General features: G+C 33.5%; 1 protein-coding gene across 4 annotated transcripts in view; it reads left to right on the top strand.

The window, feature by feature from the left end:
• The window catches only part of LOC129218446 (fatty acyl-CoA reductase 1-like), a 63511-nt gene extending 56651 nt beyond the window's left edge, over nucleotides 1-6860 (top strand). For all 4 annotated transcript variants that reach the window (XM_054852721.1, XM_054852718.1, XM_054852720.1 and 1 more), the window contains 3 exons: nucleotides 1071-1200; nucleotides 3603-3730; nucleotides 5884-6860. In XM_054852721.1, coding sequence (XP_054708696.1) covers nucleotides 1071-1200; nucleotides 3603-3730; nucleotides 5884-6031 — 406 coding nt within the window. In that variant the 3' untranslated portion in view covers nucleotides 6032-6860. The remainder of the gene's footprint in view (nucleotides 1-1070; nucleotides 1201-3602; nucleotides 3731-5883) is intronic.
• Nucleotides 6861-20112: the final 13252 nt, after the last annotated feature.

Below are 20112 nucleotides of genomic sequence, written 5' to 3'. Positions count from 1 at the left end.
AAATTACTTTTTTGTAATTAACTTCCTTTAAATTTTAAATTTAGCTATCGAGATTCTTAATCAGTTATTGTTTCTCAAATATTCATAGAAAGATGGTTTGAAAACCTTATAACTCTCCATTTTCATACGAGACTGCTTGCTGCTCAATTCTATCCATCTATTCTATCTGACTCGTATTTTCTTTCCCTATTGAGTCCCCCCCCCCCCAACAAGAATTGAATGACATCTTCAAGATTAGTCTTATAGTGCCATTGGAAATTAAAAAAAAAAATTAGTCTTATAGTTAAAGTTCAGATTCCATCGGAGCACGTTGTAAAAATTTAACTGCTTTCATTTCCATGCCTTCTAGATCTCCAGGATCCACGCCATGTTAAAATTTTTGGAGCTACAATGAAGCTAATCTTGGCAATTGTGGCAACTTGCAGAGTAGATGCAGTTGTTTTCTTCCCTCAAAATCATGTTAAACAACAATACTAGCTCCCAAAGCTTATAGTAAATAAACGAAAGATGTAATTAAACTTAGTTTTAAACTTTTAGAGCCGCTAAGTTTTTTTAGTTGTCAAACTAATGTGATTGAAAAATCACATTAGTTTGACAACTGTCTAATCTGTCATCGGATAGAAATGTGAAGCAATTTTTTTTACAACTTATAAACTCGATTAATTTTTAAAGAAGTAGGGAAGGAGGCACATGCCTTGAATTACTGCTTTGTCCGCATCTTTTCAAGGTAAGTGCCTTTCAACGATTAACTTTCAATTTCGTGCTCTGGGAGAGATTTTCAATGGTAAGTCTTCAAATTCAAAGACTAAGTTTTAAGTTTAGGGCTAACCAAAGCAAAGCAAAAAAAAAAAATATTGACCGGTGGTGAGGGGGAAGGCGGGGGGGGGGGGAGACTTTTTGCTACTAAATTTCTTAAAAGAACTTCTTAGGCAGAAAAGAGAGAACTTATAAAAACTAGTATACAACTGTTAATATTTTCTTAATTTCTAAAATTAAACGGTATGTAATAGTGTTAAATTAGCATTTAATTTCGGAAAAGGCAAGTACTAGAGCGGGTGTTGTTTTTGCAGGATGATGCGAGTTTATCAAAAGGTCCATAAGGCTACAGATTGCTTGCAGTTCTTTACCACCAGAGATTGGGAATTTCATTGTGATAATGTACTTATGTTGCACGATGCACTCTCCAAAGAAGACAAAAAGGTATTTTTTCACATTTTACTTGTTGGAAAGCTTTTAATTTTGAGTATGAGCATTCAAAAACATTGCATTTAGCAGGTAAGTTTCAGATATCGCACCCCAACAAAGAAAGCGACGCAACTCAAAATATGGGAAAAACGTACTGATTTGAAATATAAGTTTAATGCTCTTTTCTTGTCCCAAAACTCGCACATGTTAGCTTACATAACTTGTGCTTGGTGGCGTAAAAACAATGTAATCAATAATGACACATCATTGAAATTTTATGATTAAGAAGAAAATTTTTCTAACTTTAAGTACGCATTAGTAATATAGACAACAAATACCACCTAGTAGACATAATTATTTTGCCCGTATTGTAATATTTGAGATTAAATCGTTAAAAATTACTATTGCGTAAGACCTTGATTTTCTCCAAAGCTGTTTTTTGACTTTGTCTCTTTCCTTGCTGGGGTGCGATATAATAGTAAATTTTTTCAATCAAAGGTTGCCTCGTCGTTGATTAATCACAAGTTCTGAAGGTTTAGGGAACCGAGTAATGTTTTTATTAAAAAAAAAAATGCATGGGAAAATCGCATATTTGAGGCTTTCACCAAAACTGGGTTATTAAACGGGGCCAGAACATAAGTATTAGTGATGTCATGAGACGATAAAATCTTCGCTTTTATTAGATATTTTGGAAGATAGATGGACTCAAGAAAAAATATACTAAATGCATACGAACACATTTAAGTCATATTGATGTCCATAAAAAAAGAAATAAGTTCCTTGCTCGTTAGAAACAATTCAACATAAAACAAACAAAAACAATGCTTCGAGTGTTCCAGCTATGCGGCAACGGAACACTAAACACTTGCTCTGTTCTGAACCACAGTAAAAAATTCTTAGACAAACTTTTTCGAGAGGCTCGTCTTTATCGGTCGGCGCTTCACTTAATGGCTCAACAGCCAAGAGGGGGCGTTAGCTAAAAAGAACAATGCTTAGAGTAAACTGACAAAAAAAAATTTACGAGACTTTCGCCTAGTGCGACCTTTATCTATTCCTTAAAAATTCATCTTTTCAGAAAATGAAAAATCTGTTACTACATAAACTAAGTGAATTAGGGTCCAGAAACGAATTTAGATCAATTAGAGCATCACATAAAGTTTGGCAATAATTCTGAGTACTTTTAGTTCAATGCTCAATGTAAGAAAAAGTTCAAAAATATAAAAAACAATGTTGCAATGCAGAAATCTCTTTTATAACAATCTACAGTTTAAAAAAATCGAACTGCAGATTTTTTTTTTTTTTTTTTTTTTTTTTTTTTTTTTTTTTTGTGAAAGTTAAAACATCTACCAAATCATTAAAAAATACGTGAAAGCGCTTTAGTGTATGGTGATCATTTTTTCATGGGTCATTACGTTCATAATCGAAGGCTACGTTCGGAAACAGGCACCGGTGCCACCGCAAGCGGTCGAAACGATTGAACTCCTAATTGAAAACGTACTGGGACTCGATCGTTTCCGAACGATTGCGGTGGCACCAGTGTGACCGGTGCCTGTTTCCGAATGTAGCCAAAGTATATTTCTTCGTGTAATTATTTGTGGGCAAGTACTTAAAGCTTTAACTTTCATTGTTTCTGCAATAGTTCTTGTTGATTTGAGCAGAGTACATCGCAGAAACCATCTTCAAAAAAAGAAATTTCAGGAAATGTAATACATTTTGTAATATCTGTACGCAGCTCGTTCAGATCAATTTAGTTTTCGATCAATTTTGAAGCTACATTAATTTTCGAAAATACATCATAGTGTCAAGCTACAAAACAACAAATAAGTTTGAAACTGGGTATTTTATTTGCTAAATTTTTCCCCTTTTTTGCGACTGTATAAATATCCGTAAAATCATATTTTACCATCCAGGTTTCCTAGAGTAGTTCAACCAAAATTCAACCAGCTCTCCAAAGCAAAATTATTGAAATACTGCGCAATCTTTTACTTGAATTGTGTAATTAAGTTACGATTAAGCATACGATTTTTTTTTTCTTCGAGTCTTATGGGGAATATATGAACTTGCGTGATTTTCTTTCAAAGTTATCACTAATGTTATTGATTCGTTCATAAACTTAATTTCATTTTCAAATTATTTGAATCGGCATCAATAGCAAGCAAGTTACTAACGAATTCGCTCTTCGTTTCATACGTAAAAAAAGTGCCGCTGACAGAACTATTAGTTCGACAATTGAAAGAGAATTTTATTTCGTATTTTCGTTGCGGACTTGAAGGAAAAGGCGGTAAATTTAGGTAGACAAAACAGCCGCTTTAAAATGGGTATTCAAATTGAAATCATACATTATTTTAGAGGGTTTACAGATGTCAGTATAATCTGAAACTAAAAATATAACATTATATATTTTTTTTTTCATTCAGAGGTTCTTCTTTGACATTCGTGAGCTAAACTGGTCTTACTTTTGGGAAAACCACGTGCTTGGCTGTCGGAAGTTTATTTTAAAAGAGGACCCATCAACGATACCTGCTGCAAGGAAAAGTTTAAGAAGGTATGTGCATCTATGAAATACTTATTTTTAAATGCATATTTGTAGTAGGGTTATTCCTCGGTAATATTATCGTGCTTAGTTTGGAAATCTATCAATAATTTGAATTTTTATTTTCAAAATAGATCGCACATTTGATTGACTATGCCAATCAATTTGGGCTTTCTTGTTAAATGAAATGCTAATCAGTCAATTTTATTTCATACGAATAAGAAGCATTAAAAAAAATATTTTTTCAATTATTTTCCTAAAATTTCAACTCTGGCTGTAAAATGAGCAAGAACGTGTTTCTGGAAATTTTAAAGAGCACGCTACAGAAATCTTCAACGGAATGAAGATAAATGATCTAAACGGAATACTTCTGGTAAATATGCATTCGGGAATTCTCAAAGAAGGATAACGATTAAGAAACTTTGAAACAAGTTTTTTTTTTTAAAGAGATGCGAGCCACATCCGTCCTTTATAGACGTAGTCCCGAAATTGAATAGGTTTTAAACTTTATTACAAATGGAAATAATGTATCTGAAACATCGACCTATTCATCGGAAACTTTTGGCTGTAGCATATAAAAGGCGTGTTAAAACAGTAATTGACCTTTTAGCCGAAGAAAAATTGCTAGTAAACCATTGGAAACCCAATAACCCGCAAATTAGTCAGTAAATACTCTTGGGAAACCACACAGTTCTACCAGAGGTGCTGCCATTGTTAAAAGCACTCCGTAAAGGCCTGATCCAGAATGGCGTTTAGTTCGGTTGTAATTTCCGCCACAAATCCTCTCTTGTCTAAAATCTCGTTCCTATTAACCGTCTCTTAAATTTTGGGGAATAGACGAAAGTCGCAGAGAGACTATCAGGAGTATGTTTTTGACAAACAGTTTGAATCAAGTGGGAGAAAATGTGTTGGAAAATATTCACCAAAAGAAGTCTGCACTTCCCAAAAGGATTTGAACTTGGCTGCTGCCAGTTTCTGCCCAAATTTGATGCAGTAGAGCTGTTTCAGTCGTTCCATCTTTTTCTTTGAAAATACAATAAATAAATAAAACTCGAAAACGCTATACACTACCTCTGTCAAAAGCTGTTTGCCAACTGATGCGATAGAAGGGGAAAACTCGCGCGTTTACACAAAGGTTCAAGCTCAGCTCATGCAAGTGTGATTGATTCATATCCATGAGGTATTCCATAAAAAAAAAAGTCTGATATTTTTATAACATATCTTATATATCGCAGATGTACTTTTCTATCCCCACAATCATTCGGTTAATTTGTAAAGGAATCGAACAATATAATATGGCATTAATATCTAGAGAAAACATATTGCTCAGTTTTTACAGCATAAATCATCATAGTGTTGCCACTCGAAAAATATCATTTGCAATAATGTCTTCATTTAGCGTGAACTAAATTCGTAAACAAAGAATTTCAAATTTTACCTTATCCCTATTTTAAAAACTTAAATTTTGAAATGTTATCTTTGAACTAATTTTGAAGTAGCAGCAAACCTATTTTCAATGTAAATTAAGAAACACAGAAATTTGTTAAATGGCCGATTCGTCTGACTTGCTTTGAAATGTACAAAGCTGTTTCCAATCCAGACTTAGCTTCCTGATTTGTCTTGAATATTCGTTTTCACACAACTTGAAGAATTCTACCTGCTATTCCTAACGTGCATTAAAAACATTTCTTGGTGTTCACTTTTATTTTTCTTCATTCCTTTTGTGTCTAACTTACTATCTGTCTATCACGAGAAAAGCCCCCGCCGAAATGTCTGCGCCTGTCTACTGCTATAGTAACGAGGCGCGTTTCACTTTTCCAAGGGAAGCTTAGTGTTGGAAAAAACCGTACGACTGCACAAAGGCGAAGACAAATGACGCCAAAAAAACCTTCCTGCCAACCCTTGCAGAAAATGAACGAAGTCCGTTTCTATGGCAGTAGACGAGCTCAGACTTGACGGCGGGAGCTTTTCTCGTGGAAGACACACCATAGTGTTCCATCTTAAATGGGATAGTTTTTTGAATGTCCGACCAATCTACAGAATATGCTTGAAGAGTTTAAAATTATCCAACGTAGATTTCCTGTGACTTCTGGCAAGATCCGCATATTTTTCAAGCTCTTAATATTTCTTAGCTATTAATTCTCATTTTTAACTTTTTCTTTCAGGAGATACTTTGTATCCCAATTTACACACTTCTTGGTTGCTATAGGAGTGTGGAAGATATTTTTCTCGCGAATCCTATCTGTTAACAATATTTGGTATGCGGCTTCTGCAGCGATGTTCAAAATCCAAGATTTTCTCCAAGAGTCTTAAACAGAACAATGTGTTCTTGTTTCACCGAAGTTTTAACTGAAGTTTTTACACCGAAGTTATTTCTGCACGCTCCTTGTATTATTTGTAGTATACTCATTTAAAGTGATGTAGATTTCTCGTTTTCAATGTCTAAAGGGTGCATGGGTTTATGGGTAAAGTATGACTAAATTCCATAAACTTTAATGCTAGAGTCCAAAATGTATTTGGTATTAAATCTGTTGCAGAATGTGCATGTTGGTTATATATCATGTCAAATGATGTTCCCAACTTAATTGATATCAAGTTATAGCTATTTATTATTGGTTGTGCTCAATTAAAGCGTTTATGAAATAACTTCTTATATATTTGAAGCCTTAAAAAGTGCTTTTTAAGAGTATTTAAACTCTGCGTTTTAAACTTGAAAATGGTTTCAGGAAATTTGCCACTCGAACTTGTCATGTGTTTTAGTTTTCCCATCAAGTCATTTGTTGAATCATAATGAAACTGTTTAGTCCTTGTTTTGTGCCTTGTACATTATGAATTTTAAACATATATTCAAGTAGTTTCAATTTGTGATTATCTCTCGTTACATTTTTTGAATGACGAGTGCATTAAAATTTACGACGTTCCTATGAAGCTTTGTTGAATAGTCAAAACACACATTTACTTTCCTTACTTTAGAAAAGAAAATGTTGCGTTATGAATTGATATGTACATTTTGTATCTTATATGAAAATAATCAAGACTTGTTATTCATTTAAACTTATGTGTTGAGTTATAATTAGTTTTAAGGAATGTTTTAGCAATTTACATCTTGATTATACAATGTAATAAAATGTTATTTATCTGTGAATAATGTTTCTCTGATCTTTTTTGAATATTTTACTGTTATGTTTTAAATTGAAACACAAACATCACTTCAGACTATTTTCATAGGGCATTTAAATTTTAAAAACGATTGCTTACTTTGTTTATAAAACGGAGTGAATCAAACGCTAAATAGGGAATGTGGGGCAAAGTGAAATAGTTAAGATAACTTACTTTTTTTGAAATGAACAAGTTGGAAATTTGTTCTAAAAATTACGATAACAATACATTTTGTAATAAAGCATGCATTGAAATTTTTTTGTATTTTTTGGCAGTAAATTTGCGCCTCAACAAAAAAAAATAATAAAATAAAAAGTTTTCCACTTTTTTTCACGGAGCAAAGTGAAAAATGAAATTTTTTAAAAAATGAAATATTTTCTATTCAATTAAAGATATTTTTGATCAAATAAATGAGTAAATAAAAGAATGAATGAGTGAAGGAATAAATTAAAGGAAATAAAACAATAAACGAATTAATAAGTTAATAAATGAGATAAAATAATGAATGAATAAGGAAATAAGTGAATGAATCAATTTAAAAAGGAATTATTAAATGAAAGAATGTAAATGAAATAATAAATGAATAGGGTAGACCGACCAGTGAGTGAACACCACCCAGTGAATGAACAGCGCGTCATTTAAAAAAAAAAATGCTTCCAAAAAATTTTTTCTGAATAAATTCACTACAAAAGCGTTCTTTATTGATATTCTAAGCTATCTGACGCCTGATTGGTTACTTTGGATACGTATTATTTTCCTGGAAAAAATTTGAAATTTTTACTGCCGTGAATCGTTCTTTCTCTCTTTCAAAATAATAAGAAGTTTCGTGCTAGCAATTATTTTGATACATATTATTTTTATCGATAAATTTTATTTTTTAACTCTACGAAAGAAAAATTAAGTATACATATTTAGGCTATGGATTTGAATTGTTTCAGTCAATGCAGAATGCGTAGATTTTCAAGTAGAGGGGTGTTCAGTCACTGGGTACGAAAAATTGCGAAAACCCAGTGAATGAACAATGGCAAAATTTCTTTTGATTTAAAAATAAATTTGAAGTTTCTTTGAGATATTTTCGTACTTTTTTGTAATGCAGATAGTTTGATATGCTTATTTATTTGTGTATTTCATTATATATTTTATTTCTTTATTTTTGTCTTTGCAAACAATGCCCTTTTTACTGAGTTTTATCTTACCTATCTATATCTCTATCTGTATATTAACCTACCTACCTACATCTATCTTTCTATATCTTTATCTCTCTTGATAGATAGATAGACAGGTAGATAGAGAGATAGAGAAATGGAAGTATATATACAAAGAGAATAGATAGGTAGATATGTATGTTTGTATATAGATAGATAAACAGAGGAAGATATAGAGATTGATATATAAAAAATAAGAGGTAAATAGATATATAGGTAAATAAATATAGAGATAGAATAGGTAGGTAGATAGATAGATCGATAGATTTATTGATAGATAAATAGGTAGTGGTTAATGGATAGACAGGTAGATAGACCGATAGACATAGATAGGTGGATAGATATAGATAGGTAGATATATTGATAAGGAGATAGTTATAGAGGTAGGTAGATAGACAGGTAAAAAAGCAGTTAGATAGATAAATAGATTGATTAGGATAATAGATTGGTAGATATTTAGACGTACAGACAGATAAATAGGTAGATAGTTAGGTAGATAGACAGATAAATAGATAAGTAGATAGACAAGTAGATAGATATATATATAGCTATTTATCTAACTATATATATACTTAAGTAGATAGATAAGCAGCTAGATAAATAAGTAGATAGATAGATAAAAAAATAAGTACATTGATAAATAGGTAAATAGGGATCGATAGATAAGTATATAGATAGATAAGTAGGTAGATATATAGATAAGTACATAGATAGATAAATATATAGATACAGATAAGTAGATAGATAGTTATATAGATAGATAGATCTCAAAGAAACTTAGTTTCTTTTTTAATCAAAATTTATCATGTTCATTCACTGGACCAATTTGTGTTCATTTACTAATTCGAGGTGTTCATTCACTGGGTCGTGGTGCCATTTTTTCTTTAAACACCTAAAAAAGTCGGAAGCGGTACCATTTAAGTTCCCGCGATTTTTTAGAGATATTTACATACAGTAAACTCCCGATTATCGGCGGGATTGAGTGGCACAGGTGCCGCGGATAATAAAAATCGCGGATAAACCGCAACTAGGATAAAAATTGTCCTTCCTCAAAAACTTAGCTGTATTGATGTATAATACTTTCTTCAAACAGTGAAAATATATGCAGTACAGTAAAAACGTTTTGTATTTTTGCACAATAGAACATAACGTCAATAAAGAACAAGTGTATTTACAATGGAGAAAACACAAAAAATAAACAAGTAAATAAAACAAAAACAACTGAGTTTAAATTTACAATTTTTCGACAAAAAAAGTCATTGGAATTTGCTTTTTGTTGTGAAAATACATGTTTCTGATTGTAGATTGATTCGCAGATAATCCGCCCCGTGGATAATCGGGAGTTAACTGTATATCGATTAAAATGTTTTAACTATTACGATCTGTATAGTATAGAATTTAAAATTACTAGGATTTTAAAAAAATGAAATTGTGCTTAACTGTTCATTCACTGGTCGGTCTACCCTACGCGAGTGATTTGATAAGATTCAATAAGTCAATAAAATGAACTATTTCACTTTGCAGTTTCCACTTTACCCCCCATGCACTTGGCTAACTGAACAAAACATTTCAAACACTAAGCTTTGTATTAAAAAAATAAATGCTTCACTGACAGTGGCGTAGCCCGGGTAAAATCGAGTAAAAATATATCTAATATTTTCAATATAAGTATTCAGTAGAATATAAAATTCAAAATGCATTTCTGAAATGTACCACTATTTTGAAGGTATTGCTTGCATGATTTGTAAACCCAGAAGTTTCTAAATGTTCTGTTCTGGTGTTCCTAAGTTGGAAAGAAATTTTCCTTTCATCAATTTTGTTTGAACAGCTTTTCCGATGAAGAATATATCATTTTTATAACCAATAATTTCGTCATCCTCAGATAAATCCTCGGTTTCGCTATCAGAATTATGATAACTATAATGTCTCCTTATTACCAGGCTCCTCATCAGATTCATATATCGATTCATCATTAATGGAAACCTCATACAACAATTTCAGCAAATGTCTCATATCCTCATCGTATTTCAGGTAGCGCGACATTTTCGACTAAAAAGAGAATCACAAGGACGCGCAAGGGGTGCTTTACATCCCATGTATGGAATTCCAGAAAACCGCTTTAGGAATGCACACAGATCATTCCATATCAAATCGTTTAGTTGATTCAACTCTTCGGGACATTGCCAAGTGTTCGCTCTACCCATGAGTCAATTTGTTGAATGAACTCTGTTCAGTTTTAACAGTGTTGTGGGGTATTTTTAGAAGAACAATTGAATTTACGAAGTTGCCGCGTGTGAAGACAATGGAATACTCCAGCCAATGAGTTAACAAGCAACTGTTTTGAAAAGTTGATTCAACAAACCGCCTCGTGTTTATAAAGTCCTAATAGAATGCTACAAGTAATAAAGTGCTTTTAGAACTTTCTTTACCTGAACATTGATTGAATTGCAGTTTTAGTCTGTTGTAAGCAAAGGCGACCCAAACTTTTAATTTTTAGGAGGTCAGATATTCTTAATTTGCTGAATGGAACTTTAAATTTCGCCGAATGATCACAATTTTGCCAAAAAATAACTCCAAATTTTGCCGAATTATGATAATTTCGCTAAATCATCAGACAATATTTGTTGAATAAGGACATTTTTGGAAGCTCATATTGCCCTCCCGTGACCTTCCATCGGGGCGCACCTAGTTGTAATCCCTTTCATCTGCCATAACATTATATGCGTGAAGAAGTATATAACTCTTAAGTCAAGTTTGACTGCGTAAATAACTTGTATAATTATTTTATGTAATGTACTCATTGTACATCTCATTGAATGAATTTTTCATTTTTCTAATGTTGGATTATCATATGTGCCCAAATATGTCATGATTATGACACATTTGGGCACACATATTTGACTTTCAATTGATTTTTGGCCACTCGGAGTCAAATTAACGTTTAAATTATGCACGATCCCAGTGTTGTCCCAGCATGAAACTTGGCACAAATGGAGAAAAATAACAGTTTATACAAAATATATATATTTTTTTCAGATTTTTAAAATTATAACTTTTGGAAATACTCAAGGTCAAAGGTCAATTCAAATGACCTTCAAAATGAAAAATTGTAGTTTTGTATCATGTAATATATCATTTTAAAGCTCTTAATGTAAACTTTCAAAATATATAAAGTTCAAGTTTCTAACTTGATTTGTTTCAGAGTTATGATCAGACAAGTATGAGCGGGTGAAGCAAAACTTTAAAATTTCGACCCCTTATATCAAAAAACTACAACAGCTAGAGGGTGAAAATTTGTTTTTTTTTTTTAATACCACTTAGTAAATGGGTATGAACCCGAAAAATATTGTTATAATCTGATCACTTACTTTTTAGGTGTGTGAATTGTCCACAGTAAACATCCCCCCCCCCCGTAGCAAGTGATTTATAGACCAGCAACCAGCTACGCCAGGTTTGATCCATTTTCAAATAAGCGAACTTATGAAGTTCGAACAACAACAACAAGTTTCGTGGGGTGTCAAACACCTCCTTACGCGTCCTGCTGTAACAAAAAAAAAATTGACTTTCAACAAAGTATCACAATATGAGTATCAGTTTTAAAAAATTGCTTGTATTATCTCAGTCTGATTTTTAGTGTCAATTGTTTCTTGATTGGAGTAGACTAAATGTGGTACTACATAGTTAAAATATTATTAGATAGGTGGTGCTAAAAGCACAGTATGTATTTAACCACTTCACTTTGCCCCGCTATTTCACTTTGTTCCATATTCCCCTACTTTAATAATTAAATAAAACCCTAATGTTCAAGAATTGTCAGCAAACAGTCTTTTCGGTGTCAGAGAGGGATAGTTTCTTTTTAAAAGCTCAAATCCGTATACTCAACAGCATGATATTCTACCTAAGATGTAAGATTCGAGTTTTGAGCAGTCAGTCACTGAGAGTAACTGGACAAGGAAAAATTGAAATTGTTTAAAACAAATTGAAAAATTTCAGCCAAGTTACTGCCGGATTTTTAAGCATTCAGTTATTTATTGTTATGTGGTGAATAAAATTAAACGGGCAGTACCCGGAAGACTTATACCTCTGCTTCTACTGGACTGATCAGAATATAACTTCAAGTACATCTTATGTAGATCACGCAAATGAGATTTTGCAAAAAAAAAAAAAATCGAAAATTCGCCATCAGGTAGCTTTTTAATAATTTTAAAAGGTTGTCGAAAAGCCCCTCAAGTATCTCAACTCACTGGTTAGTCATGCAAGTTCAACAATTATATTGATTCAACAATATCAGAATATTTTTCACTTAAAGCTGCATGTAAAAGTATGCAATGGTTTCTATGGCAGTTTTTTTTTTTTTTTTAAAGGAGTTTCATTCATTAGATTTCATCTTCAATTATAGGGGAAGAAATGAGAAAAATCTTAGTCTTTAAGTTCCTTATTGGCTATGAGCCAGGGCTCTTGAGTGAGAGTAACGGTACATCTAATTAGTGAATTTTCGCAAAAAAATAAATAAATAAAAAAGAAATAAAAACTGAAATTAAGACTCCAAGATTTATCTTGATATTTCATATTCTCGAGAAGTGTCCATGGCCCAGTAACACGCTGTTCGCGGCCCACGGGTTGGAAACCGCTGTTCTAGCCACAAATCTCTGGGCGATCGCGAACAAAATTGCTAAAATGAAAAGAAAGAAAATAAAAACACACCATTTTTACTCGAGAAAAAAAGCTGATATTTATTTTCATAGACGCGATATTTTTCCTCTTATGAATTTCATTCGGGGTGGCTTTTGTTTAAGGTATTAAAAAAAAGGGGGGGGGGTCAAATCTCACCGTAATGACATGACATGACATCGGTTAATTTCAGTTTCATTCGCTACAAATGATCATGGGCGTCTCAGCCGGGAGGGTCCAAGGGGTCCGGACCCCCCCCCCCAATATTTGAGGACCGGACCCCCTCAATATTTGAAAATCGGACCCCCTCGATAATTGTCAAGATGAAATTCATTATTTTGGGGAAATTATTTTTGCTTTGAAGACTTTAAAAAGTTGCATAATACATAATTTACCATATTTAATTCATATCAAATAAAACGAAATGAACATCGAAAAAAAAAATAATAATGAATTAAAAAAAAAAAAATTGGTGATGTGTATAGTGAACGGAAAGTCGGAAAGTGAACTCCAATGACAAACCATTGATCTGCTCTACGCATACTAGCTTCAGTGGAGGATGCTAGAAAGGGGACAACTTCTCCCGAGTGCAATGTCAACCATCCATAGTCGTGTCGCCGGCCTCCCCAGCTTGAAAGTCATTCCATCGTATTTGTTGCTTTTTAGGGGGAAACAACGGGACAACTTTGAGATACTGAAACTAGATGGACAATTCCCCCCCCCCCTTTTTTTACGACTCTCGTGCTAATAAGTCAACAGAAGTCAGACGGGGATCTGAGTTTCTGCCCCTTTCTTTCTTATCTCGTTTCTCGGCGCTGCCATGTTTCTGTTTCGAGTTTTGCAGTGTTTTTCTCCGATTCGATTCAATTTATAGCGACCCCGATGTTACCCAAAAAAATGAGACACCAGACCTCTTGGGCGGTTTTTTGCTGCTGGCAACAACACCCAGGCCAAAAGATGCACAAAAATTTAGAAGACCACTTAGCTGGTCATAGGTTAAGTTTGGGGTAGAAAGGGAAAGGAGACGTGTCATGTGTTTGACATTATTCAACACGTGGTTTCCAAGTACTTTACCGAAGCGCGGTTTCTCAAATGTGTTTGCGACATCTCAAATTTGACCAAAAAAGCGTTACGTTACAAAAAAAAAAAAAAAAAAAGAGGAGTCTAAAAATTAACGTGCAATTTCAAAAGCAAATCGTAAGCCAGCGTAACGATGGATACTGTGATGTCACTTCCGATAGACCAACGAAAAAAGAAGCTCAAGAAGACCAGAAAGAAAAAAAAAAGAGAAATAAAAGGAGCTTCCCTATTGGGAAACGTTCCGACAAAAATGAAAATAATTTCATGTGGTCTTTTGGTCTCCTTGAGAGTAGGTGACCTGAAGAGCGCTCCTATTTTATACTTTTTTTTTACATATTTGATTATGGCTATGGAGAGGTGGCTTGAAACGGGAAAATGTAACAAACCTTCTACATCAAATGAATTTGAGCAATTTTTAACTACTGAATCATCATCGACATCCACAGAACCGTCTTCAAAAAGTCAAAAGATCGTGATAGGTAAGTACCATTCTGTTTACATACAGGGGCTCCCCGTTTTATACTATTCAGATGGGATTACTTCTCGATTTTCCGAATGAAATTCCTAATTACCCACATCACTACATCTAATGAGAATGTCTTTTTAATGCAATATTTCCCAAAAAAACTACTCGAAATTTGAAGACTCGTCAGACAAGATTTTCTGGGAAAGGAAAGTTCATGAAAGTTCACAGTGACCTCCTATCGAGTAGCCCCTGAATGCCTGCTAATCAGGTATGCTTTACAGTCAATATTTTGACATTATGAGTCCTATCGGAGCTAATGCGTTCAACTTCTCTCCCTTTTTTTTAATGTTTCATCTTTTATAAATTTTAATGGAATAAATAATGCTCCTTTTCTATTTCTATTTCTATTCAAGAGTCAGAACTGACTACAACTGTATTTATGTCGAGGACTGCATACTAGTGCCTTGCCTCCATTATTTTATATACCGATAGATGGCAGCACCATCACCGGATCGAACAGTTAATGAGAATTTAGAACTAGTCCAAGAGCTAATAGCTACCTGGTACTAGCACCCCCAGAGGTATCGTTTCACTTGGAGGACATTGAGACCACGAGCATATTTAACGTCGCCCAGTCCCCTTTAATGACGACGGTGGGGGATCGAACCCGAGCCCCTCCGGCCCCGAGTCCAATGCCCTACCGATCAGGCTACCACGGCCACAATGCTCCTTTTAGTTATAAAGTTTAACAGAAAATTATCCATTAATAATCCTGCTTTACTGAACAAATTTTATTGAAATAACCATTTTAAAACTTATTGTCACGTGTCAGCAAAAAGCAGTTCATTTCTCTATCTCTTTCCCATCGTCCGCTCATCAGAATTCAATTATACACCAAATGCTGTTTGTTCTCTGTGTAGGCCAGTACTAGGAGGGGCACTTTCCCTGCTGACATTCAGAAATCAGAAATTAATGTATTTATATGGGTATGGTTTTTGCTGTTTTTTGGTTTCATATGCTTTGAGTGTATGGAGGATTCAACAAAAAAGCAAAATTTTGGTGCATTTGTTACAAAACACCTGAAAAAATTAAGAAAATACTTTAAAAGGTTGCATTATTAAAATATGATATCATGAGAGCTTAATTATTTGTGTCTTATTTTATTTTTGTAGTTGTGATTTTCGTAGGTTCGTGAATGTCATAATGGTGAATTACATGCTTTAATTTTTTAATTAAAAAACAGCAAATTAAACTCCTTCGAATGCAACTTGTGCCAAGAACTTAGAGCTGCTGCAGGGTTTATCACTATGTAATATAAAAATTTAATTATACAGTTGTCGCGGCTTATATATATGAGTTATATCACATTTTGTACTAAACAGCTTTGATTCCATAAAGCTGCTGATTCAATAAAGCTGGATTTCGTTTTTGATGATTTCATTCATTAAGAACGGTTAATTCAATTGTCCACTGTTTCAAAATGTTGAAAATTTGGTGCGGCTACTCTTGGTGTGCCGCCCTTCGTCGTGTAAAGCTGAAAGAAGCTTCAGTGCGCTGAGAATGCTGAAATTGTATCTACGGTCGACTATGACACAAAAGCGGTTGAATCACGTTGCTTTATGTTACGTTCACAAAAACATCTTGGACGAAATTCATCACAAAAATCACACACGCACACGGATTTCGTATCCCATGTGCAGTCTAGAAAAAATGTATTTTTTGGTATTTAATTCTTTTTTCTTATTGTGTAATATGTAAATCAAGATGTACCCGTTTAAAAGTATTGTATTAAATGTAAATCCATTTCTATTTGATTATTTGATGTCAAGTTTTTGTCTCATATATCTTTATATATTAATAGGAAAGCCGTTTTTTTTCGGTACCGATTCCTCCTCTGTTTGTGAACCGATTTCCTTCATTCTTTTTTTGTTCGGTAGCTATTGCCAAGTTTTAGTGTTATCAATAATTTTTTTTTGAAATCGAACGTTAATTAACGGAGATATTAATAAAAAACGAATTTTCGTTCTAAATGGCTCTTTCTACGCGATCGGATGGTCCATTTTTTTCGAATTTGATATGGCTGGAAAGGTCTTTAAAAAATACGCCTAACGAAAAAATTGTCAGGGCGCCCAAGGTCCAATAACCTAAATCCACTAGAAAAAAAGTTATAAGCGTTTTTTAGTAAGCGAAACTCAAAAATTTTAATTTTATCTCTTTTCCATTATTGAAATTCATTGTTGGAAGCGTGAAACATTAAGTTTTAATTGATTTTTTAAACCGCTTTTTCTACACGAAATGTGCATTTTAATGCTTCGAGCTTGGTATCGTTGGAAAGATCGCGAAAAATGCTTTAAAACACAAAATGGGATCCCGAAAAGATGGCTAGAATTTGAGCTAGAAGCAATTAAAAGTTAGCGAAAATTCATCAAAAGCAAATAAAAATTCATTTTTATTTACTTTTTCACGCGACATAGTTAGCGTGAAGAAATTGCTGGAAAATATTGTCTTTGATATTATGGTGTTGCCATTTCTCGCTTGATCGTAAATAAATGAAATTTTTGCATTTGGTTTTATTATTGAGGCTTTTCAGGTAACTACGGGCATTTAAAATGTTTTCATTTTGATTATGTTTTAGCGATTTTTATCTTTTAATAAAACATTTTGCTTTCGCATGGACAATTATAAGTAGCCTCGAGTAGAGTTCGTTCATTTGACAGTTGGAAATTTTATATTTCTAACTGCAGAGAGCATGCCTACTTTCATAAAGAATATTGTTTGTGCAGAAGTTTTACGTATTAAAAGAGTTGTGTGGTATCGTTTCACTCAGGAAGATTTCCGTAATTGTGAAATTGGCGAACTATAGCCATTGGTGTCAAATTATTGGCACCAATGCCAGGGCGATAAATATTTTTATTTTGCATTTGTAAAAAAAGAGTAGAGAAATGTCAATTTGCAAGGAGCTGACTACGAATTAAATCCCTCTTTAAGGTGGGGTTCATTAAATTGTTACCGTTCGTGACAAGGAAGAGGAAATAAATGACAGGAGGGACATACAATAGGGAGAATGTGATGACATCAGCCCTTTTTTTTTATAAGAACGTTTATGATAAACAATGTAACATGTGGCAAAGGAAAGAGGGGGTATGGGGAAGTGTGAAACTTTGTGTCAAAAGGAAGGGGTTATGGTGAAGTGTGAAACTTTGCGACAGAGGGAAGAGGGATCATAAATTTTAATAAGTGCATTAGTTAGTTATCCCCTAAACTGTAAACATATCACAAAGACGGTTTTCTTAAACAAAATTGCATTATTATTGTGACGTCCGGTAAACAAATTTATTGCTTGCGTTTTAATTTGTACTATGCATAGCAGGGAGGTATTAGCGTATGCAGGAAATTTTCTACCCGGGCGCCGTCAGCTCTTCGGACGGCCCTGTTGGCAAATATATATTTGCATATGGTTACCACAAAACATTGGCTGTCCGCGAATGAAGTCCCGCTTGGGATTCACAAAATAGTAACAGTTTGGGACAAGGGAGAGGAAAGAATGGTGAAGTGCGAAACTTTGCGACAAAGGGTGGGAGAGGTTCGAAAATGTTGAAAAGTACGACATAAGTTATGTCCGCCCATAACCATAAACAAATCACTACAAGACAACCTTTTTTAAAAATTGTACTATTATTGCGTCGTCCAGTGTTTTCGAATCGACAGTCATATGTTTGCACGAGTAGAGTTCGTTCATTTTATGTTTGGGAATTTATATTTCTAATGACGATGTCAAAGCATTTTGCTCAACAATAGTAGACGTTTTGTAAGCAATACTGTTAACACAGAAGTTTTACGTATAAACTCTGTACCTCAGAGCCAGACTGACGTAATTCCAGAAATTGATTTTTCTATTTATTAGTACATTCTATTTAGAAGCCTATTCCGCATTGAAACATGCAAGCGTAATTCTTGAAAAAGTATCCTTTTCGATTTTTTACCAGGTTTGAAAATGCGCGCGTAACATCCTTTGCATAGGCCAGAGAAAAGTTTTTCCTATCTACTGTAAAATTATCATAATGTGACTTACGTTCCTCTGACTCTGAGGCACAGAACTGCGTTTTGATGCTTCTTTTCGCACAGGAAGATTTCAAAAATTGGATTATTGTGGATTTTTATTCATCGGCGTCAAATTTTTTGTTTTCAATGCCAATGCGAAAGATTTTTTTCCTTTGGATACGTAAACAAAGAGTAGAGAAAAATCTGTTTGCATAAGGTTAGCACAAAGCAACATGGTATCCAAAATAAAATATTTCAAGCCAATAATTTGTAAAAACACCAGTTTCTCTACGGGGTTATTTCCCTCAGTCAAAAGTACTACTTTTCGTTACTAAAATTTATAGAATAAGCGAAAAAAAAAAGTAATAAAACGTGGAGCCAGAAAAGAACTTTTATTTTCCCAACAGTTATTTTTTTTATTAATTTTCTTAACTGTCCAAATTTGGAAATTCGGCATGCTCTTCATAACTTTACAAGTGATGTACTTTGGCGCGCTACTCCATTGCCGCTATAATGCTTACGCTTTGTTGTCAACCGCGTTTCCAGGTGTTGATAGTTTGCACTGTGAGCTAAAGGCATCAGTGAGTGGCATTTCATAGCTTTTGATGCCATGTGCAGAAGCGTAAAAAATTAATTCCAATCTGCGCACCGATTAAAATAATGGGGTTGTTTCCTTCAGTCAAAAGTACTACTTTTAGTCACTGAAATTGATAAATTGAGTAAAAAAAATAGCATGGACCCAGAAAGTACTTTCACTTTCGCAACAATCATTTTGAAATCATTTTGTTTAAATTTCCGATCTTGAAAACAAGTCGTGGTCTTATGACGTCACAAACGATACAATTTGGCGCATCTTTTTACCAGGTTTCCACGTTAGGATAATCAAGAAACGTCTTAAAAATTGCACTCTACGCTGGCTATCAACCATATCGTTGCCAATGCACGTGAGTAAAGATGCGAATTAAATATTTCTTCTGTGAATGGCAACTCTGAATGACATTTCATCATTTGTGATGTCATCGGCTGAAGCATAAAGAACAAAAGCTCACCGATTTAAATATGTTTTTAAAAATATTATACTTACACAAATTATTTAAAAAATGGTCAGATTCTATGTTTTAAGCATGCTCTTTTAGAAAAAAAAATACTTATAAAATTTTCGAAACGACCCCATTGTCAAAAAATATGATTTTTTTTTCAAATTATTTAAAAAATGGTTAAAACCCATGTGTTTAAGCATGTCACATAAGTAACGGGAAAATAAAAAAGTTGGAATAGTTAAACTCATACAAATTTTTACAAATATTCATTTATGAATATGGTCGAATTTCGACCACTGGGCGAACACTAGTATATATATATACGAATTTTTCTTAATGCAACTTGAAAATGACAGAGTCAGAATGGTCCCCCCCCCCCCCAATAAATTTCAGCTGACGACGCCAATGCAAATGATCAAAGTAAACGACGCCAATGCAAAACGCCAAAAACATCTTGGACGAAATTCATCACAAAAATCACACACGCACACGGATTTCGTATCCCATGTGCAGTCTAGAAAAAATGTATTTTTTGGTATTTAATTCTTTTTTCTTATTGTGTAATATGTAAATCAAGATGTACCCGTTTAAAAGTATTGTATTAAATGTAAATCCATTTCTATTTGATTATTTGATGTCAAGTTTTTGTCTCATATATCTTTATATATTAATAGGAAAGCCGTTTGTTTTCGGTACCGATTCCTCCTCTGTTTGTGAACCGATTTCCTTCAT

The sequence above is a fragment of the Uloborus diversus genome, chromosome 3 (assembly GCF_026930045.1).
Source record: "Uloborus diversus isolate 005 chromosome 3, Udiv.v.3.1, whole genome shotgun sequence".
Lineage (NCBI taxonomy): Eukaryota > Metazoa > Arthropoda > Arachnida > Araneae > Uloboridae > Uloborus > Uloborus diversus.
Note: the sequence above shows the minus strand (reverse complement) of the source record. Positions and strands in the feature narration are given on the sequence as shown.